At 37.5% G+C, this 23,886-nt stretch overlaps 2 protein-coding genes across 3 annotated transcripts; both read left to right on the top strand.

Annotated features, from left to right (window-relative positions):
* Positions 1–49: 49 nt before the first annotated feature.
* On the top strand, positions 50–13,100 carry mtmr12 (myotubularin related protein 12). 2 transcript variants are annotated; one of them, XM_060883256.1, is made up of 16 exons: positions 50–255; positions 1,526–1,583; positions 1,752–1,891; positions 4,456–4,528; positions 4,667–4,803; positions 4,892–4,979; positions 5,558–5,681; positions 5,871–5,946; positions 7,417–7,514; positions 7,713–7,837; positions 7,932–8,010; positions 8,139–8,209; positions 8,294–8,463; positions 9,392–9,568; positions 9,926–10,084; positions 10,476–13,100. In XM_060883256.1, the coding sequence occupies exons 1-16, from the start codon at positions 187–189 to the stop codon at positions 11,067–11,069; spliced, it is 2,238 nt and encodes a 745-aa protein (XP_060739239.1). In that variant the 5' UTR covers positions 50–186; the 3' UTR covers positions 11,070–13,100. The 2 variants fall into 2 exon arrangements, with proteins under 2 accessions (XP_060739239.1, XP_060739240.1); XM_060883257.1 differs by having other exon boundaries at positions 52–255; positions 10,479–13,100.
* Positions 13,101–15,206: 2,106 nt separating this feature from the next.
* Positions 15,207–23,273, top strand: golph3a (golgi phosphoprotein 3a). The gene is made up of 4 exons (XM_060882800.1): positions 15,207–15,702; positions 19,341–19,472; positions 19,955–20,069; positions 20,608–23,273. Exons 1-4 carry the CDS (start codon positions 15,475–15,477, stop codon positions 21,030–21,032), a joined length of 900 nt encoding a protein of 299 aa, XP_060738783.1. The 5' UTR covers positions 15,207–15,474; the 3' UTR covers positions 21,033–23,273.
* Positions 23,274–23,886: the final 613 nt, after the last annotated feature.

The following is a 23,886-nucleotide window of genomic DNA, read 5'->3' as shown; positions in this document are numbered from 1 at the left end:
CCGCCACTGCAGCCAATGAGATTCGCAGGCTTTAGTTGACGCACGACGGACAGTAGGAGAAGCAGTGCACGGGCGTGGTTTACGTTCGTACGGGTTCGCGTTCACGCGCGGAAACTCGCGCAGCTCGAGGGAAGTGGAGCTCGAGCGCTCCCGGTTTGTCACCTGGCTGATTCGGGAAACGGAGAAATGTTGAGTTTGGGAAGCGGAGCAGCGAAAAGCGCCAAGCCGTCGTTTGTGTCGTATGTGACGCCCGAGGTACTAGTTGTGTTGTTGTTGTTGTTGTTGTTGTTGTGTGTTTGTGTAACGATACACAGGAATAAGTTGATAATGTCGTTAAAGAGCAGGTTTGTATTGAGCACGACACTGGGAGCGGTGTCACACACACAATAACACAACACGGAGGTGTTCATGTCGTTTACAGGTCATTTACATGTCGTTTACATCTCATTGTATCCGCTTCAAAGATAATAATTGGAATGCATTGATTTACTAATAATAAAAAAGTAATCGAGTTTTAGGTTTTAACTGATATTTGCCGAATTTGATTTTAGGTAAAGGGAGAGAGAGTATAGAGTGTGTGTGTGAGAGAGAGAGAGAGAGAGAGAGCATTTTGTGTGTGTGAGAGAGTATTTTGTGTGTGTGAGAGTGAGAGAGTATTTTGTGTGTGTGTGAGTGAGAGAGTATTTTGTGTGTGAGAGAGAGTGAGAGAGTATTTTGTGTGTGTCTGTGTGTGAGAGAGTGAGAGTATAATGTGTGTGTGTGTGTGAGAGAGAGAGGGCGAGAATAATGTATGTGTGTGAGAGAGAGTATAGTGTGTGTGAGAGAGAGAGTGAGTTTGTGAGTAATGTGTGTGTGTGTGTGTGAGAGAGAGAGTGAGTTTGTGAGTAATGTGTGTGTGTGTGTGTGTGTGTGTGTGAGAGAGAGCGAGAGAGAGAGTTTGTGAGTAATGTGTGTGTGTGTGTGTGTGAGAGAGCGAGAGAGAGAGTTTGTGAGTGTAATGCTTGTATGTGTGAATCTCTTGTGTGGGTGAGAGAGTGAGTTTGTATGAGTGCAATGCTTGTGTTTCGTGTGTGTGTGTGTGTGTGTGTCCTGTGAGTAGACAGTGCTGAAGCAGCGAAAATCTTTCTTCTTCATCATATCTGAATATTGAGAAGCGGTGCTGAATCAAAAGTAGCTGAGTGTGCAGGACCCTAATATATATATTATATACATTTTCTTGTCATTTCCTCAAGTCCGTTGATGTGCTGTTCCTCCAGTACGTCTTAGGTTATGGTAAATATAGTACGCTTAATATATCAATACATTTTATTTGGTTATTTTTATGTTATTTCTAAGATGTATTTTGTATAACAAATGCTTAGGAGCTGAGAGGTCATCCATTTCCCTTGGAGAAATCCTCCAATCTAGACAAGGATCAGATTAGTTAAAGGTTGTGACAGTGATACAGTATAGACATTAGGCCTCTGTTGGCCACTAAGTGTTGTTTTAATTTGTTAAAACGTAATTAATTCGACTCCTTGCACAGGAAATCAAATCTGAGAAAGAACCACAGAAGAAAGAGAGGCATCCTGACTTGCTACCAGGTAAACACAACAACTTATCCGTAACATTTATCAGAACTTTGTCTATCTGAATGCAGACTAGCGCCTCCTGTAGTATTGCACAGGAACTTTTTTGGTGTCTCAATATTAACAATATTTACTGACCATTGGAATGTCTCATGTGTTCTCCCTCAATGTCTTGATTCTCAGGGGAAGTGGTGTTCTGCAGTGCGAGTCCCGTTCTCAAACACACACAGGATGACCTCTCACAGCGGGGAATCTTCGGCACTCTCCTCTGCACTAATTTCCGTGTGTCTTTTGTCAGTGACGAGACACCGCTGGAGGAGGCGGTAAGGATAAAGGGCAGGGCTTCCAGGACTTACTCTTTATCGTGTGTTGAATATCTTAAGATCTGATTAATATACTATTTGACATTGTGGTGGTGGTGGTTTCTGTACGGTTGTTGTTGATGGTTGTGATGTCGGTGTTCGTGTTGTTGGTGTTCTATCACTTAAATAACCAACAAAGCCTCATACAGGGGGGCACGGTGGCTTAGTGGTTAGCACGTTCGCCTCACACCTCCAGGGTTGGGGGTTCGATTCCCGCCTCCGCCTTGTGTGTGTGGAGTTTGCATGTTCTCGTGCCTCGGGGGTTTCCTCCGGGTACTCCGGTTTCCTCCCCCGGTCCAAAGACATGCATGGTAGGTTGATTGGCATCTCTGGAAAAATTGTCCATAGTGTGTGAGTGCGTGAGTGAATGAGAGTGTGTGTGTGTGCCCTGTGATGGGTTGGCACTCCGTCCAGGGTGTATCCTGCCTTGATGCCCGATGACGCCTGAGATAGGCACAGGCTCCCCGTGACCTGAGGTAGTTCGGATAAGCGGTAGAAAATGAGTGAGTGAGTGAGTGAGCCTCATACAACTGTGGACCGGACAAAGAAAACCAAAAGCAGCTTTCCTTTGCACAAACACAGTGAGAAGAGGAACAGTGGTTGTTTAGATTAGCTAGCTGATGTTAGTTTATAAAGCTAACTAAAATTGGAAACTTTATCTTTTGATTTGTTAAAATTGATTGATTGATTGATTTTTGTTGAAATCACGTGCAGTCCTTCTGGTTTTAGATCTAATAAGGTTTATATTTGAGCCTTCTGCTGTTTATCATGACAGAAAAATAAATGTAGCAGCTCACATGCAAGTTGAAAATGTGCTTCCACTGTGAAATCTTGCGACTGTAATATTGGAATTACATATTGCATCATTTTTTTAGATTCCAGTACTTACTAATATTAAGATTCGGTATTAACCTTTCAGGTCAGTCGACTAGACATCTGGTTAGTAGACATGTTCAAATTTACATATCACTTCGATTATCAGCACATTCAGAGTCCTGAACTCCAGACAACTGAATTTTAAGATGTAACTGAGTAGTAAAATTGTATACAATATAAAGCTGGATTAACGATTCATGGACTATGGAGTTCATATTACATATAAAGTAATAACACCGTTACTGTGGACACACTCACTCTAGATATTGTATTATTATAGTGACATTCAGGTGATCTTTCTCTCACGTGATTTAAATAAATATTGCCGTGCACTTTTTATGTTTATCTAACCAAGTCTGTTTCATACACAAAGTGAGTGCCAAAGAGGAACTATGTCAGGTGACTACTTTTACTTCAAGTGCCATTTTGGGAACTAAAGCTGTTTTGTTTTTTTTGTTTTTTTCCTTTTCTTGAGATTCATTATGATAGTAACTCTGGATGGAAATACAGACACCGTACAAACATGAGCACGTCTACGTCAAAATACCACAAAGGCTTCATCCAGGTCACTATTTAGAGACTGATATCTGTTTAAGACATGTATCAAACCAACAGGCATTAAACTTGGTCACGTGACCAAGGGTGAAGTTTAGTGTGATCTGATACTTGATGCAAAAATAGGAAGTTCAGTACTGAAAGAGTCATGGTGGTTTGCGTTCAAATACAACAGTGCGTTGTGAAAATAAACCCGTCTACTCAGCCAAGCAGCAGGATATGTCCACCCAGTTTGATGACAGACTGAGAGAAAACACTGTGCTGTTGTTTCAGTATATCTTGCATTTGTTCTAGTCAGAGGCATTGACCCATTGTGTATCTGTGGATTTGTTTCCTGCTTTTTTTCAAAGTAGTGCATCCATATGTCTTGGGGGTAAAAAGCAGCTTATTTCTCATGTTCTAGGAAAACTCCAAACTCAAACACATTCAATGTTTATAGTGAAATATTAGTGACATGCTGACTAGCGTATGTTGCTAGTTTGGTGGTTGGTTTGTTGTTGGTTCGGGTTGCTGCTGTATTGTCATTATTCCTGTCAGAAGTTTGCTTGCACAGTTACAATGATGTTTAATAAGAGAAAAATGTCTCAGATCTTAAAATGACAACAGTTTGGCTTTGCCGTTAACTCCTTAACAATAAAATAAAAAAAAATAAAAAAAAGTTTCCAGTAAGGAATGATGTCATCATTTGTGAGAAAGTCCCAAAATACAAAGCAGCCATATGAGAGTGTATTCCAACACAGTCATGCAGAGATGACGAGTGTGACGGACGCTTTGGAAGCTGATCTGATTAAAGAGAGGCGCAGAACAGGAGGTCAGAGAGGCGCAGAACAGGAGGTCAGAGCGGCGCAGAACAGGAGGTCAGAGCGGTGGACCGACTTAAAGACTAAAGTGCTGCTGTATCAGTCGCTTTAGGAAGAACTGAAGCAACAACAAAATCCCACTGGTGCCAGTTAGTAAAACGGCATTACGGGTAGTGTAGGAATCTGCCAAACAGTAGACCAACGTGTAATTAAAAGAAGTTTAAACTTAAATATGAACTTATTACAAAGTAAATCTTGGGTCTTTGAAATACTATTGTGCTCCTTGTCTTGCAGACCCAACACTTCAGGAATAAGCTCTATGGAGAAAATGATATTCCTCTGATGTGTATGGACCATGTCTATGGAGGTAGTTAAACAACAAAAAAGATCTTTTCTTTTCTTATTATCTCAGAAGCTCACACAGCACATAAAGTCCATTAGTATTTTTTTTTTTATTTCGTCTAATTCTTAATACCGAACAATGTACTCCTCATCTGCTCCACAGTTTATGATGAGAAGAAAAAGATGATAACTGGAGGCAGTCCGGTAAATAAATATCCATCAAAAATTATCATACACTGTAAAGACCTGCGTGTCTTCCAGTTCTGCTTAACCTATACCAAAGAAGAGGATGCCAAAAAGGTAATAAGATCTCTCATTCACTAAAGATCTCACGTAAATTCAGACTAATAAGTGTTCGTTTTTTTTTTTTTAATTTTATTTTCATTAGATCTTTCGGGGTATTGTTCAACTCTGCCTGGAGCCAAAGTCTCTGAAATGTGTCTTTGCTTTTTCTTATGCTCATGCAAAACGTCCAGGTATCAAATTTCATCTCAAGTTCTTTCAATTCATGTGAAACGGTATTCATTATATATTTCTATGAAATGATACACAAACTTGCAATACGTTTTAATCATTTTATACCCATACATTGCCGATTCTGTTCTGTTAGTCATCTACTTCCTGCCTTCACTAGTAATTGTAAAAGTAAAATAGTAAACATTTAAAATCAAAACAAAATGTTAGATTTATACAACAACTAAAATGCCGCGACTGCGCAACTTTTTGCATATTTTAGAATTTTTTTTCCCCGCGGTCGTTTTACAATTTTACTAAAATAAGGAGCTCCAAATCCTCGATGCTTTTATGCAGCTGTCACATCTGACAACCATGATCTAATCTCAAGTACTGTCATATAGCTTCTTAGCAACTGGCAGGACAGCTGTCTGATTTTCACGCCTTTGCTAACAATGCTAAAATAGAACTTCAAGAACTAGAGGAAGGTGAAATACTTGAGTTCTTTAAAATTGTAGTTAAATTACTCACTAACTAAAGCATCTAGTCTTTACATATACATGTGACTGGATATGTGTCCTTTCTGACTTTGGCTTTTCAGAATTACAAAGAGCACCGAAGACTATTATGTTCGATTCACCAGATGACTGGGTGCAAGAAATGAAAAGGACCAAAGGAAACTGTAGAACAGTCACTAAAAACGAGAACTTTGAACTTTCCACAAAGTAAGTAATGACTTTGTGATAAAATTCATTTAAAAACCGTCACCGTTTGACCTTATCACAGTTTTACACTGGATGGTTTCATGATCACCGAACTTCATCAGGATGTGCTTAATTTGGCTGAATATCAGTAATGATTCATGATTTATGTGTTATTAGTTCAGTTCACATTATGTTCACATTTCTTCATAGATTACCAAAGTACTTCATCATCCCAGCGGCAGTCACTGATGAGGATTTAGATAAATTCCCAGGAAACGGGTTACCAGTAAGGCTTTTGTTTTTATATATATCAGTGAGGTCTTTGTCTAATGTGGTCTAGATTCAGACCCAGCAAGTAGTAGATTAAGCCAGACGCTTAAAATGTACCACAGCAGAACCCAATAAGTGCATGACAACAGTCGATTTGTTTTTGTGCAACAGACGAACTGTTTTTTTTTTAAACAGGAACCATTAGTTTTTTATTTGAGGTTTGTTGTAGCCAATCACATGTATTTATGTCAATTATTATGCTAAAGAAAGCTTGTTAAAAAAAAGGAAGCAGTTTCACAGAGTTTTCCCCTCCATCTCTGGTATGATTAGTGAACTAATGAGTCTGTTTTTGTCTTTTGGAGAGAGAGAAGAGAGCATGTGTTTGTTCTCAGCTTAAGTTTCATTTAATACGTGTCTCATCTGTTCAGTGTTTGTGGCTTTAGTAAAAAAATAAGTGTTAAACAAAACTATCACTTCAAATAGATGAATAATTGTCAAATGGTATGTAACTAATGACTATAACCTCTGTGTAAGTAAGAGTAAGCATTGATGAGAAATTCTAGTATCTAGAATTACTAGTTTTCCAGTATCTAGAGGTTTGTATGTTAAAACACAAAGTTAGAAGCACAACTGTATAGGATGTCTTTGTATGCTGTAGCAAGAATTTCCTTTGCATGAACTAAGAGGTCAGAAACTAATCTGTTCCAGCATGACAATGCCCCGTGCACAAAGCATGGTCCGTGAAAACACGGTTAATAAGTTAATGACCAGGCCTTCTCACCTGACATCAGGGCCGGACCTCACTAATGAACAATTCCCTACACCCACAATCCAAAATGTAGCACAGTAGAGTGTAGATTATAATAGTACTTATCTTCTTCTTCTACTTTCGGCTTTTCCTGTTGGTCGCCACAGCGAATTATCTGTTTCCACCCAACTCTATCCTCTGCATCCTCTACTCTCGCACCTGTTAACTTCATGCCCTCATTTAACAGATCCAAATATCTCCTGTTTGTCCTTCCTCCTGACCTCTTACCTGGTAGCTCCATCTCTAACATCCTTCTAACAGTATAACCATCTCCCTCCTCTGTACATGTCCAAACCATCTCAATCTAGTCTCTCTGTCCTTGTCCCCAAAACAGCCAACCCGAACTGTCCCTCTGATGTGCTCGTTCCTAATCCCTCTGCAACCTCCATCTCTGCCTCATGTCTTTTTCTCACTGCTACAGTCTCTAACCCATACAGCAGAGCTGCTCTCACTACTGTCTTGTACTTATTATAGTACTTATATTTTAAGTTATTATGGTCATTATTACAGTAAAGTATAGCGCCGTATAGTGTATATGCTTGTAACATTTTTAACCAGTGCAATTCTTGATTTTTTTTTATGTAATTGTCATTCGTGTGTGTGTGTGTGTGTGTGTGTGTGTGTGTGTTTGTTTTTTATTTTTTCTGATCTGTTTTTCTGATATGTCTTATTTTTAAGATTTGGTGCTGGTCCCACCATAGTGGTTGTGCTTTATTTAAATCCTCCTCTGTGCCCACAAGTCAGGAAGATGGGGTGGTACAGGCCTACATGGAGAGGTACACATATCACCGTTTTCACTTAAAGTTTCTGTTAAAATGCATGTTCGGTTGATGTATTTAATATATTTCAGTTCAAAAGGTCACAGCTCATTAGTAGATGTTTCTCTACAGTTCAAACGGATATAAAACCCCTAAAAACCAAAATTATTATTCTATATTTTTTTGACTTGTTTCTTTTTGTTCACTTTGTTGTAGAATGCTTCAGGCTGTGGCTCAAAACCACCTTTATTCGGTTAAAACGGAGGATCTTTCAGAGACACTCCCCACCATTCAGGACATTCAGCAGTCTTACACCAAGTTCAAGCAATATTTTCTCATTGGTGAGTCTTTAATTCATAAAAGAAAGCAAACACCTAAATGTTGGTAGCTGATCTGAGTGTAAATCTCATACTTTTAATCTGTTTCCTTTTCCAGATAATTCAACTGATTTCTGGGAATCAGATGTCAAATGGTTCTCCTCTCTTGAAAGCTCAGGCTGGCTAGACATTATAAGGTATTGGTTATTTTGCCTTAAAGCAAACCCAACTGTGTGTGTGTATGTGTGTGTGTGTATACACACACACACACACACACAAACATATAGCTGAAATGCTAATTGGAGAAATCTGGTTTTATTTGCAGACAATGTCTCCATAAAGCAGTGGAAGTTGTAGAGTGCCTTGAAAAGGAAAATACCAATGTCCTAATAATGGGTAGGTGCTATAAGGACATTTTATTGTTGTTCCTAATACCGATGTTGATGGATAGATGTTAAAAAAATCTTTTTTGTACTCCAGAGGAGGAAGGTACAGATCTGTGCTGCGTTATTTCTAGCCTGGTTCAGATCATGCTGGATCCTCACTACAGGACACTGACAGGATTTCAGGGCCTGGTGCAGAAAGAGTGGGTGGCTGGCTGCCATGCTTTCCTCGATCGATGTAATCACCTTCACCAAAAGGACAAGGAGGTAGTTCGGGCTTGCTAAATACAATTAAATATATTTAATAAGAAAACCGAGTATCAAGAGATGCTTTAGTCCACTGTTAATTAAGGCCAGCATTAATTAAATTGTCTCATAGTGATCTTTACTATATAATAACGAAGAAGATTGGTTTAGTAAAAAGAACATATTTTAGATGAATTCATTCATTTATTACAATAAATTTAAACACTGTTTTTTATGTTAGAATTGTATGTGAAGTGTCAGATGAGGCCATAACCACATGTTTAGTTTCCATATAATTTTGTCTTGTTATGCAAATGTGCACATGTACGATTAGTTAAAAGTTGGAATTACATAAGCTGTCACCTGAAATGTAAAAGTTTAAAAGCTCTAAATTCTTCCTAGTGAAACCAGATGCCATCAAAGTCACTTAATGTGTGATTAAATTGGCAAGTGATGGTATAAATACATCCGACTTCACACATTACAAAATGTACAAAAGTTCAAGCAGGGTGAAAGCCTTTGCACAGCATTATGTGATCACCCATAGTGATGTTTAGAGGCTCTCAACACCTGTTTCCATGTAGGTTTTATCTCCAGTTTTCTTTCATTTCCTCCATCTTTCTAAAAAAAACATACCAGTAGGTGAATTGGCTACAATCATTTGTCCCTGTGAAGGAGTCTGTGAGGTTTTATTCGATTTTACATGCGGTCTTTTCAAGTATATTATCTTTGTAGTTCAGTCAGTGTGACCATCTTCAACCTCAATTAATTAAAGTATTCTATTGTATTCATTTCTTTTCTATGACCGAATAACAGAAATAATCATCACCGTGTCTGAACAATATTTTTAGCCTACTGTTACTGTTTTTTCCCCAAAAATCTCAAATTTCCATCCTTATTAAATGTGAGGTACTTAAGGTTTCTTGCACGTCTAATTTTTTCCCCAAAGAGTCAATCCCCAGTCTTCCTGCTCTTCCTGGAGTGTGTGTGGCAGCTGGTCCAACAACACAGCGCAGCCTTCCAGTTTTCCGAGACGTATTTGACCGTCCTGTCCGACAGCGTCTATGTGCCAGTCTTCAGCACTTTTCTCTTTAACTCTGCCCATCAGAGAGAAAGCACAATGAAGGTATAGAACGAGTATGTAAGGTGTATCGACAGTGTTGGAATTTGAATGGCTTGGCATTTTTCTAGGTTATCCTTGCTTATAAAGCGGTTGTTTTGCATTCCTCTGTGATGCAGCATACGAGAAACCTGACTCACTTTAGACGCTCTGTGAGCTGAGCAAAGAATCAAATACTCATGATACACCTTTACTTATTACTTGTAACAATGCACTAATGCTGCATTCGTAGTGCTATTTCATCAGGCCAGAAAGCAAACACTTCTGTTTTTTAAATATTGTTTGTTTGTGGGTGTTTGCACGTATATTACGCTCTAACAGACACATCTCCTGCTCACTACTGCTGCTTGATTTTGTTGGCAGGCTGAGTCGCAGTACTCACAAAGAGGCCCATTGACCTTCCCTGCAGTGTGGGACTGGTCGGTGCAGTTTGACTGGAAGGCCCAGCAGTTCTTCCTTAACCCTTTGTATAGCGAGAAGCTTAAGCCGGAGAAAGTATTACGCAAAGTTCCTCGGGGAAAGGTGAACAGTGCTGTGCTTTTATTTCGAAAGTTCAGTGATTTTCAGCCATCTGTACATATATTTTAATATATCTGTTTATGTACCTTCCAATTTACAAACAACAACCAGCCACCACTACAATGACAAAAACTCTTCATAAAACATTTGTACTAATTTAGATGAACTAAGATGGTGTGTTATGTTGAAGATATGATGAAGATGTGCTAGGCAAATGAAAAAAGAAGTTTTAACAAATTTTAAAAACGGGATTTTGAAGGAATATTTATTTATTATATCTAGAGTCGAATTTTTCTGCACTTTTCCATTCCTAGATATTATTTCATGTTAATGATCCTGTGATGATAAACACAAACCTTTTTGATATACAACATGATTTTAAAATTTTGCTCAGCAGCACCAACGGCAGATGTCCTTGCCAAGCTCTGCATTTAAAACCCCTCCCAAGAAGGGTTTCTTCAAAGATGAAACCGACAGCCTGAAGAAGCTACTTCGTGTAAAGCGCCTCAGCCGCTGGATGGCGTCACCTGAGAGCACTGTGGCAGGGACGACTAGTGAGTTCTGTGAGGCTTGGCAACGTCGTCCAGCAGATCCACATGGCCTGCTGCTGCCATGTCTGTCTGGACCAGCTATGCGTCTGTGGATGCAGCGGTGCCTCCGCTGGATCCCTGACAGCCAGATCGTGGGTGGTGGCTCTGTGGCTGTCACAAACAAGCTTACGGAGCTCCTGGCTCAAGTGCAGGAACTCCGGAGTGAGCTAGAGCACAGGGCCTGTTGGGATTCACGGTCTGTAAGCCACCGCGTACAGACAAGGCCAATAGCGTTGACACAGCCCTCTATGCGTCTGTCGTCCTCTTTCCCCTTTGCTGCTGGTCGGAGCTGGTCCTCCAAGCCTGCCATTCCCATAAGCCTTCTGCATAGTCTGATGGTAAGCGATAAGCTAGCAAGCCAAGATGACGAAAGCAGTGAAGTCATAAGCTTTGTTTAGGAGCAGGAGACCTGTTTAGATTGACACAGGTCACTTCAATGGAGTGACTTTACATTTAGATTCAAGGTGTGTCTGTGTGTGTGTGTCTGTGTATGTATGTATGCATGTATGCATGTACACAGACCCATTCAAATGTTTTGACACACCTTGTAAAATGAATCATGAAGCTGGTTGAAAAATACTAAGCTGTCATCAAGGCAAGAAATAAGAATCTAAAAAGGAAAAAAGCTAAGTCACATTGTTTAATTCGGTACTGTATCGAGACTTTGACAAAGGGCTTCAAAAATTCATTTCAGGAAAAACAAAAGTTTAGATCCTACGAGATCTTCCAATTTTGTGGAAATTTACATATTATAAGATTCCAATGTGAACTTTGATTGGCTTCAAATTGCTTTTTTATTTCATTTACTCAGTTGTTCCATATTAATTATTATATTTATAACTATTATATGAATTATAACCAAAGATAAAAGAAATATCTTGCTGTAAAATTGAGGAAAGGCTAGCGTGTGTTTTATGTTTTATGCTGTTTGTCGGTGTCACTAAAGGCAACTCCTCTGTTGCATTAATGTGCTTTGTCACCCACGCATGAATATAAAGAAAATCTGTGTTACTGATTAAAATATATATAATTAAATTAAAATTAATATAATGATATTTAATTGTTTGGATGTCTATTACTCTAGTAGAGAAGTAGAACATGAATAAACCCTTACAGTAAATAGGCATGGTCACACTTTTAAGTAGTAGCTGTGCTTTTTGTGTGATTTGAAGATGAGAACAAAAAGGTCTGAAGTTTGGTTTAAAAGCAGATCTTTGTGTAATGAATGAACTAGAATTGGTCTGAGTGATAAATCAGGGATAAAGTCTTGTTCGTATTGTAGGTGGACCCTACTGTATCAAAACTCCTGATTGAGCCATAAGAACTACGCTTTTAAAGAAGCATATATGCAAGTTATATATCAGGAATGCGGTGTGTTTATTTTGTAAAACGGTCTGTAAATGTCCAATGGGGGAAAAAAAACAACATTTGGTGAACAGTTAACATTTTAGTTCAAATTTATTTTTACCCGATTCATTTGTCTAGTAATACAGGGAAATTGAGAGGAACTTAATCCAGTTGACTGCGGTCTAGACAATTAATCAATCCAAGAAAAAAAGAGAATATTTTATTATATGTATTATTAGATCAGATAGCGATGCCTTTGTGTTTTATCATGTAATGTATGTATATAATGCATATAATTTTGCTCAGTCTTATGGTGCATACCTCAGTTAGTGCCTTAACTACTGCCTGCGGTTTTAATGGTATAATGAGAGACTTTAGTCTAGTAGCCAACACACACAAATAAAATCCAAATAAATAAAAAATTAAATCCTCAAATCTTGCACATATGCCAAACAAAAATGCCATATTTACTTTTTATTAAAATGCTTTAGTTAAGCTGTGCTTTTTTTCTTTATGACCACCATGAAATGTCCTAAGATTTAAAAAAAAAAACAGAAAAGAAAACCCACAAGTGTCTGTTTTGGTGCCATCTGCTGGTTTACAGACTATTAAACACAGGGAGCCAAAACCAGGAAAGCCTCAAAGAAAAGAACATAAAAATTGTGGACTTAAAAATTATATAAAGCATAATATTAAAAATTCCCTATAAGCGTGTGTGTGTGTGTGTGTGTGTGTGTGTGTGTACATAATGCCTTTTGTTATTAATATATGGATGTTACGTCTGTATGCTATCACATACAAGGTGCCTAATGTATATTTTTATTTCTACTGCCTTTTAAAATGATTTATTAATTAGAATCAAATGCTTTTATAAAGATCCTGTTTTGTTTTGTGCTGTTTTTTGAACTGCATTGCACTACTGCCTGTTTGTGCTCAAACACTGTAACATAAAGCTAACTATTTTGAGCTGTTTGTTTACTCTGTTTCTGAAAATGTGAAGTCTGTTCTGAAAGTTCAGATTCCTGTACATTTCTGCGGTCTTTACATAAATAATCGTCTAATACACTTTATTATGTACATTATTATTATTATTGGGAGTGGAGGTTATTCCTGGTTGAGGTTGTGTACAGGCATGTATAATATATCAAGGTATATGCAAAGCCAAATAATTTACAGCAGAATGAGGAATTTATCTACCACTGGTTTAGTATTTGAACTTCAGTACTTTTGATTTGAAATAATATCATGACATTGAGGATAGTATCTTTATTTTTGGTGAATTATATAGCAATTTTCTTTAATACACAATATACTCATTTCAGGATGGTGTTATTTTGTGAGTGTTCATAAACAGTGGGAACATGGCTAAATGCATTTTAAATTGGCTAATTTAACCACCATAAACAGACAAAACACTAGAAAAGTCTCACAGGCTTCACCTAAGAGTTTGGAATGTGAATAAATGTCGATAAACTTACAGGGTTTAACAGAAAACGTAATTGACAGATGAGAGAAGCCCAGTCATAGACAGTTTTATGCACCCTGTCAGCTAGTGAAAGCTTATTTCATGATGCATTTAATGCATATAATAACGTATTCTGGAGGGAAAAAAACCTATGAAATAAAGAGATTACAGTATTTTAGTATGTTTAAAAGAGCTTAACAAAAAGATGATAATTACAGATGAATTCCTATGAAGAAAATGTTGAACTACTTTAAAATCACAAGACTGAATTAAGAATTAATTACATTAAAGGGGAGAGTTCATCAAAATAAATGGTTGACAGCAAATCTACGTACAAATTAATATTAATGATTATACAATATGAAAGACTCTGGACTATTATTATTGAGCAGATGAAAATTTTAGCTTGCTCTGTGAACCGTTTATTAAGACGAGACAGAGACTGTTGCGGATGATGCTGATAATAAAAATGAGAACTCTGTGAATTTAGAATTCTGTCAATTCAGTCAGCAGTAGTGTTTTTCCACAAAAAAAAAGGTAAATTAGGTGACAGTAGTGCTATAGGCAACTGTGTGGGCTTTCAGTGTAATCCTGAGCTCAGGTTACTGTCTGTATGCTGTTTTGAATGTTCTCCCCATGTATATCTGGGGTCTCAGGTTTCTTCCCACCTCTTGAAACATGCTGGAATAAGGATTGGTGACTCTAAATTTCCCCAGTTTCTGAGGATGGTGTCTCATACAGTCTGTATTCCTGGCTTACATCCAGCATTTCCAGGACAGGATCCAGCTTTACCATGAACCTGACCAGGATAAAGCAGCTACTGAAGGTGAGTGAAGGAGATTAGTTAAACTTTGGAATGAAGGTTGAAATTAGACTTTAAATGCCATTTTGGTGGAAAACAGTCTTTCAAATGCTAGACTAGAAAACGCTTCTGATTTAGAAACATATCTGAGTAGATAGATAGATAGATAGATAGATAGATAGATAGATAGATAGATAGATAGATAGAACTTAATTGGCATTGCATCTACCAGAAGCACAGAGTAGCAATTGTGCAAATAGACAAGTGTAGATAAATATGTAGTATATGTACATATAGGTATATATAGGTATATATGTAAACATATGTACAACATGTAATGTAATATATATATATATATACACACACACACACACACACACACAGTATATAACCTCAACCTGTGTGTGTAAACATATATACAGTGAATAAATATAAATTGTAGAGATGTGTGGACATTGTTGAAAAGTACAAGTAAATGGTTCTAAGGTTATGGCATTGAAATAATGTGCAGACACTGTAAACAAGTCCACTAAATACATACATGTATATATACACACACACACACACACACACACACACACACGAAATATTAGGCAGAATGTACAGTAAGGTACACACATACATAAAATAGTGCAGATGAATATAAGGCACAATGTGTAGAGAATCAGGAGTATAGAAAAATACAATATATAATATGTATATTGTATATATAATTGTACAGAAGTTATATACAGTACATAAAATGTCAAATGGCCAAATAAAGTATGTCGTAATTAACTTGTTATAGCCGCTTTATTCAGTTCGTATCTGTTTGTTTATGGGCTGTTAAACAAATGCACGAATGAAATAAAATCTAACAGAGGTTTGTTTATGGTGGGAAAGTAAACCTGTGCTCTCAGGAGTTACCTGAGGCTCAGTGCCACATCCACTGCTGACGTCAGCGACGGCCGCCATGTTAGCAGCTGTGACTGAGGCGACGGGAAAGTACGACCTGAAGCTAACTCGGTAACGAATTACACCGCGTTCTTTATCCAAACCGAACATCTTTCGGATGTTAATAAGGGCTCGGTGACCTTTTATGTATCAGATTTAAACGAAAAGACTCCAACCTCAGACAGGAGTTTGTCTGAGAAGCTGGCGTGTGTGTGCGTGTACGTGTTTTTCTTCTTTCCTGTGTGCGGCTAACGCTATGAGTTCGTTGACTCAGCGGAGTTCGGGCCTCGTGCAGAGACGCACCGAGGCCTCGCGCAGTGCTACCGCCGCCGCCGCCGCCGCCGCCGACAAAGACAAGAGCTCGCGCGGCGACGACGACGAGCACCGCCGAGACGAGCAGGAAGACGACGACAGCGGCGACTCCAAAGAAACTCGTCTGACCCTAATGGAAGAAGTGCTGCTTCTGGGCTTGAAAGACCGCGAGGTTAGTTTACTGAGCTCGGGTTTAATAATAAACAAGGCTAACTTTCACACACTGAGCTAACGACAAAATGCTAACCAGCTAATAATAATAATCCGTTGCTATATAAACAAATAGCATAAATGGTAACGTTTGATATTGACACATAGCTAACTAGTTAGCCGTCGCTTCTTAGCTAGCTAATGTTCGGAGGAAACGGACGTCAGTTTGACTCCTGAACGCAACAATTGTTATCTGTGAGGTTGATAACGTCAACAACGGCAAGTTTATTAGTTAATTATTGTATATAAGGTGTAACGGAAAACTTTTATCGGGATTGTTTGCTGAAAAAATAGCCAGCTAGCAGAAATTAGCTTAATCAACTTGTCGTATTAGCAGTCAGTTGTTTACACTCTTCACTAAAATATTTAGTTTTTACATCCGTGAAAATGTCGCCTGGATTGTGTTATATATTATATTATGCTATATTATATTGTTATATTATATTACGTTATATAATATAACATTAATATTTATATATATATATATATATATATATATATATATATATATATATATATATACACACGTTTGTGTGTGTGTGTAATATAATGTAACATTAATATAATATAATGTAATAATATATTATATTATGTTCTAATATAATGTAATATAACTAATATAATAAAATGTAATATTACATTATATTATTTTATATTATGTTATTGTATTATTATATTACATTATATATCTGAATGTATATAAGTCTAAACCAAGGGCTGTTAATATTTCTGCACATTTTGCTCATATTCTATTTATTTCATAGACATAAGTCATCCAACTTAATGAATTAATCGTAAATATAATAACTTTAATATCGTACAATTTGTTTGATTCTTTAATTTGTACTTGAATTAAAAGTAAAAAAAAAACTTCACCCTTTATGTAAAAAGTGTGATTGTAAAATAGGCAAACACTTCTGTTCAGCTGCAGAGTAAATATTGAGTTTGTATGAAAGTATTGACTTAAGACTGTTTTTCAGGAGTTTTTTTTTTTTTTTTAAACATTTTAGTCATTTAGACTTTTAAATATCTCTGACATCTACAAATATGGGTGTCATTTATATTCATTTCATTTTAATTTCAGAAGTTCACTTTGTAGAGCTTTAAACACGCTCGTTTCTGAAGGGTTGATGCAAACAGGTTGTCTCTCTTTTGTGAAATATAAACCAGGCGTTTCATCCAGACTTGAGGGATTAAAACAATAATCTGATCACTCAGATGTGATTGCACAATTAACTCAACAGAATGCTGATCTCATAAAGTTTTCAGACTGGTATCAATCAGGGTAGGAAATTATTTGCATCTATCACTACTTGTATGCTCTCACTTTTATTAAGATCTGAACACAGACAGCTTTCAGGCCTCTTGAACAAGCCTCTTGGAAGTTATGTTTATTCAGTGATGGTTGTTAAAACAGTATCATGTATAAGGGTTAGTGTTCATGTCCTGTTCAACTCTGAAACTGATAGAATAGTAACCAGTATCACGTTAAATTACTCATATACATGCATACATATACTGCTGTCTCTGGAGGGTTTCTCATTAGTACAGTTAGCCTGTGCTGCTAACACCTAATGTACACTCTTTATTCACGTTATTGTATAGCAATTTGATTTAAAGACCAATAAATGTAGTAAATTATGTGCTGTGCAATACATTTTGGTCATGATACTTTTGTTTTATCTGAGTTAGACGGTTGGTAAATGAACAGTAGCGTTTGCTCCATGTCCAATAAAACAAACTTTTTACTCACTTGTGAAGGTGTATTTTAGGAATAGTGCCTTCCTTCTGAACTCCATCTTAATGCAGCCCTCAAATGAGCACAAACCGAGAAATTATATTTATTTTCTAAGAATATATATAAAGGAACATGCATGATTCAGCTGACTGGCTTAAGATTGGCTTGGTTAAAACCACATCTGGTACATAAAGCTATTGTTGTAGTATTACACTTGAAGTGTCATTTTAATCTGACGACTACACTTTATTATTATTATTATTATTATTATTACTACTACTACTACTGAAATAACTGACAATGATATAAGAAGTGTCTCATGTGACCACCATGCCTTAATAAGAAGTCCTAGTTATTAATAGTTTATTAACTACACTACATTTATAATACTGTCCCTGAGTCTTACTACACACAGCCAGAGCTGCTTAAGGTTAAACATGTTGAAAATAAAGACTCCTATTCTTCAGCTATTGTATTCAGCTACAGCTCATAATCAGAAGTTGGCCAACAACTTTGTCTTTTTGTCAAGGTCACAAAGACATTTTACTGGAAGTTCTTTTAAAAGAGGAAAAGGAATATGGCCTTATCCTTGTGATTTGCTACTATATAAGTCTTAATTTTGGTCCATGCCAAATATTAACATAAATATGGTAGATACACAGACTAAATTTAGATGAACTAAATAACTTGAAATCTTAGAATATGAAATGGTTTGTAATATAGCTGTGCAAAGTACAAGGAGGGGTAGAACACAAAGGAAACAAAGATAATGACTTCATCCAACAGCTCAATGACGTGGAACAAGTCTTTCCAGTTGGCACAAGGATTCGAGAGAAGTTATTGCTCATGATTTTACCGCAAATCAGCTGTGTATTGATGTACTCTAAGTGTATAGGGATTGTATCAGATTTAATTATGTATGGTAGCATTTAATTGTTCAGTATATAACATAATATTAATCAGCCCTGTTTCGTGTTAGAACTTGAAATTTAGTGTTAATGGGCGGCATAAACCATACCATGTATAGCATTCTCCTCTGTTGTTTCGTTAATGCGATAACAATAAGTCGTATATCAATGGGCGATTAGGGGAAAAAATGTCTGTCAAACTGTAACAAATTTTTTTCCTGCGGTTCCAAAGACAGATAAGAAATTAAACATTCAACGTTTTTAGAGATTATAAAAATAATCTATTTATTAAGGAATTATAATAAAGGATTTTAAGCATGTGATGCTAGAATTAAGTGGCCTGTACATATTCTAGCATGATTATGCCCTTGGCACATATTGAAGTCTATAATGACACGGTCGGACAAGATTGGAGTAGCAGAACTCAAATATCCTGCAAAAAGCTCTGACCTCAACAGCACTGAACACCTTTGGGATGAACTGGAACACAGACTGCAGTCCAGGCCTTCTCTTTCAACATCAGTCCCTGATCTCATTAATACTCTTGTGGCTGAATGGGTAAATCCCCTCAGACACACTACTTAATTTAGTGGAAAGCCTTCCCAGATGTGTGTAGCGTTTTATAACAGTAAAGAGGGGGCTATCTGGAAAAAGATGCTCAATAAGCACTTGCATATTATTTTCAGGTGTCTACAAACTTTAAGCCATATGTGTTAAGTGTATCATTTTATCAATGAACTGAATAGTCCTAATGCTCCTGATTACAAAAATGAAAGAATATTGATCTGATATATATTTAGCTATATGGACTCACAGTTCATGACACTGTTAAGGAGTTGTCTAACTCGGTCTTGTTTGAGAAACATACATAGTTCAGTGTTTTAACTAGATGTTTTAACTAGATAAATTGTTTATTTCCCACCACAGTTGATTAAACCTGGTCTTACCTCACAGGGCTACACATCATTTTGGAATGACTGCATATCCTCAGGGCTGCGTGGATGCATGCTCATTGAGCTCGCCTTACGAGGGAGGCTGCAGCTGGAGGCCTGTGGCATGAGGAGAAAAAGCCTTCTTGCCAGAAAGGTGGGGTCCTTGGAGTAAATACAGCTCCATAACGATTTCTGTCATCTTGGCTTCTCTTGCTTAATTATGTTAGCTGTCTAATGGGTAATCCTTCCATTCTTAATCCAAAACTGTTTCATAAACAGGAAAGGTGTGTCAGTTTACCATGTGAAATATTGAGATCATCTTTTTTCAAATAAATTCTCGAGGTTTTTAGGAGAAAACAGTGTTGAGATATAGTGCTGTGTCACAAGGGGGCGCTCTGTAATACCTTCTCTTCCACTTTTGCTTAGGGATGTACGAGCAAGGCACTAAAGCTTTTCTCATTTGAATTTCGATCTTCTTTACAAAACCTGAGCTGCATCATTTAGTCCTTTTATAATTGTTGGTTGGTTTGTTATTGACGTCGCTCATGTTAATGTAATCTGGTGCACTGAAACCTGAGTGAACCTCTTTGTGTTGACGAAATGGATAGCATATAATCTGTCACCTTTTGTTAACAGGTCATTTGTAAATCTGATGCTCCGACTGGTGATGTGCTCCTGGATGAAGCTCTGAAACACATTAAAGAGACCCAGCCTCCGGAGACTGTCCAGAGCTGGATCGAGCTCCTTAGTGGTAGGGATTAAATCTTACCATGCATTACTTACAGATTACTCATTTAAAATGCGTACACTTCTTAGGAAGGGCTGAGCTGATGAGCATCATTTGAAAAATCTAGACCTAATTTCAATTAATATAAATATTTCTTTTGTTTAGTACCCCATGTATTTTACAGTTTAATGTTCAGCTTTTCTAAGATTATTTCTTTGTTTTTGAGGAGTGTTGAAGCTTCAGCCATGAAATAACAATTGTTTAGTTTACTGCTTTGATAAAATATGCATAAAATGCCATATATAAGTGGACTAGTTTGAGAAAAAGAAATATGTCCGTGGTTCATGCAGCTTTACCAGAAAGCAGCTTTTCTATCAACCAGAAAGCTGTCATGTTTAGTCTTACACTGATTATAGTCATGTTGCTGTCAGTGTTGTAAACATTCAGATTTTATTGTAGCGGTATGCAGTGCAGCTTAGAAGAACATTTTGGTTTTTTTCCTATTTTATATTATTTAAAAAAAAAATTTTATTTCTTACTAATGAGATGCTGTCTCCCAAAGGTGAAACATGGAACCCGCTGAAGCTCCACTACCAGCTGCGGAACGTGCGTGAACGCCTCGCCAAGAACCTGGTAGAGAAGGGCGTGCTCACCACAGAGAAGCAGAACTTCTTGCTGTTCGACATGACGACACACCCGCTCACTAACAGCAACATCAAGCAGCGTCTCATCAAGAAGGTGCAAGAAGCCGTGCTGGACAAGTGGGTAAATGACCCACAGCGCATGGACAAGCGTCTGTTGGCACTCATCTTCCTGGCTCATTCGTCCGACGTTCTGGAAAACGCGTTCGCACCTCTGCTGGACGAGCAGTACGACCTGGCCATGAAGAGGGTGCGACAGCTGCTTGACCTTGAGCCCGAGGGCGAGAGCCTGAAGAGTAACGCCAACGAGCTGCTGTGGGCCGTCGTGGCTGCCTTCACCAAATGAGGATACACTTGTAAAGCACTAAAAACAAACATTTGACTGGTTACTGAAAAAAACAGGCTTAAAGGGTTGTATCTGAAACGAACGATAACTCTCTACAGAGCTGTCTGTCACACACGCCACCCCATACTCCCGTTTCCTTGCCGATTACTTGCTTCCTTTCTATGTTCTCTACACAGCTTTGATCTGGCCAGAGGAAAGCATGCCTGCCTTTTCCCTCCTTCTTTCATTCTTATGTTGTCCAGTTAAATGCATGAGGGGTATCCTCTTTCTGGACTGTCTGAAGATCCCACAGGAGCAATCTGTACCCTTTGCATAACTGGACAAGTGGGCTTTTTTCTCCGCTTATTTCTCAGAACTCTGCCCTTACTGATTAATTCTAATTCAAAATTATAGACGAGAAAGTGAGTCTCTCCCCATTTTAGAGCTGTGTTACTGTTCTTTTTTTGAGATTTGGATAGAACTGCAAACACTCAATATGAATGATGTTAAAAGATCTGGAGGGTTTGATTCTGTGATGTATGGAAAAAGTCGAATGGTTTCAGATTACTATTCTCTGCCAGACTTGGTGGTCTTGGTTCAAATACTGTGGAGCTCCAGTGAAACCACAAGATTAGTAAGCACCAAATACTCCCATTGGGGAGCAGATTATCTCCAGACCTGTATTGTTACGTCAGTAAAGAAAGATGGTAGTAATAGCCCTGGAGTGCGGTTGGGGCTTTTTTTTGTATTGTTTTTGGGATAATGGAGTTTTCAAGTTTGATAATGGAGTCAGCTCATGGTTGGTGCAGCTTGGCCAACTATTATAATCGGCCAGTGCATCTGACCAGTCAAATGAGAAGGAAGTCAAAAGCAGCCTCCAAAGCTGATAATTAAACTGTGTGTGTGGATCCTCCCAGGGGAAAGAATGAAGAAAATATTTAAATACATTAAGCCCATGCTATTCTTTACAAGTTGTTCCCTGGGATCGACGTTCCCAAATTTATGTTGATCAGTAGAATAAAATGTTTGTATTTTTCACTGTCATGACCTTCACTAATACTTTGAGCGCTACCTCTCAGACCTCTCACACTTCACCCTTTATTGTTTTAACTGCCTCTCTCTGGCTTGGTCACTTTAGCGTCGTTAATCTACGGTTTTCTTCTACATACGTGAAGCCACCACTGTTATGTGCCTAATCTCGGTTACAGGACTTGTAACCTCCACGTTACGATACGTACTGTAGCTATTCCTCAACATGACATGACATTCATGAACACTGAGCGAATCGCTTTTAAAATCCTAGATTTGTCCCTAATCTTAAATTTTATGTGTAAGGGGAATGTCAGGTATTTAGGCTTCAATTTTCTTTTCTTTCCTGTCCTTTGCTTACACTGTGTGAAGAACGGATTCTTTGTTTCATTTTGCTATCAGATATCTACCAGCCTAAGTAGAGTACTTTTAACAGATCACTGTCTTTATTTAGACAGGAGCCCAAGCTTTCCACAAAAAAATCTTCACAACTACTTTATATTAACGTTAGTTTTTATTGTACGGTCAGAAAGAGGGGTTTAAATCGAGTATGCAAGGAGAAATTTGATGCCAGTATCAATGTTCCAAGTTGGTCTATATAAGTTTACTACTTTCCCCAGTTTTCATGTTTATGTATTCCTCTCTTACAAACTGATTGACAAATAATAAAATAAAAACTCAAACATTTTGATTGAGACTCACGTTTATGCTTTACTTTAGTCCTCGTAACTGTTATATTTAATGCTAATGTATTTGTATCTTTGGTTTAATGATATAGCGGCAGATTGCACAGAGGCCTAACAACACATTCCAGCTAAATCTGTAGTGTCAGCTAGCAGGTAATCCAGTAAGCATCTGTATTCGTAACCGCATTGTATTTAATCTAAGTTGAACATTTTACTTTGCGTTTAATGTTAACTGAGGATGCCTTTGATGAAACCTTTTTTCTGCTGAACTATATGTTTCATTACCTTTTTATTTTCTGCTCCCAAATTAATGTTTTTTACTCATTTTGGAAGCAATAATTTTACATGCTTGCTTCTGCTTCATTTGTTATCCGTCGTGATTAATGCTTATTTTTGCAGCTACTTCTGTATCTGTATGTAGCAAATACTTTTCGGGCAAAGAAAATTTGAAATCATGTGTAACTTTAGAGCCCACTATGAAGGGTCCCATATGTATACACTTTCCTATTACCAAATAAATGAAGGTATTGGGAGTGCCTCAAAAACACTCATCTGTCGTTCATTTTTATGTGAGAATGTGTATGTGCATGTGCTATTTTTTTTTTTTTGTTGTTGTGTTGTTTTTTTTTCTTTCTTTCATCTTCATGAGCTCACCATGAAAGCCCATCTCTCCCTTTTGTCTCCATTTTTTTTCTAATAGCAGACCAGTCAATCTGTGTGTTGTTTCATCTGCCTTTCAGAAATCTTCGGAAAAACATGAATAATTCTCCACTAGGTTGCATGTCCTGTCTTGTGCATATATTAGATATTGAAATAATACTTGATTGGGCTTGCTGTTATAAACACTTTTTCAATGAGGTTATATTCATGCTCTATCTACACTTGCCAAAGATTATAATTATTATTTATTACTTGACATGTCCCACATTATATTATTATGTGGGACATTTAATATTGTTTTAATGTTGTCTGACGCAATTTATCACTTATAACAGATTTAAACATTGTCTCTGTATTCTAACCAGATTTTCTTTGTCTCTTAATATTAATTAAGTAAAGTTTGCCATGTTCTTGAGAAACTGCAAACCAAAAAGCTCTGTCCTGAAGTCCTTAATGTGGCGTAAAACTCGTTACATCTGTTATATTATGTTATAAGCGCT

This window comes from Tachysurus vachellii, chromosome 12 (assembly GCF_030014155.1).
Source record: "Tachysurus vachellii isolate PV-2020 chromosome 12, HZAU_Pvac_v1, whole genome shotgun sequence".
In the NCBI taxonomy this organism is placed as follows: domain Eukaryota; kingdom Metazoa; phylum Chordata; class Actinopteri; order Siluriformes; family Bagridae; genus Tachysurus; species Tachysurus vachellii.
Note: the sequence above shows the minus strand (reverse complement) of the source record. Positions and strands in the feature narration are given on the sequence as shown.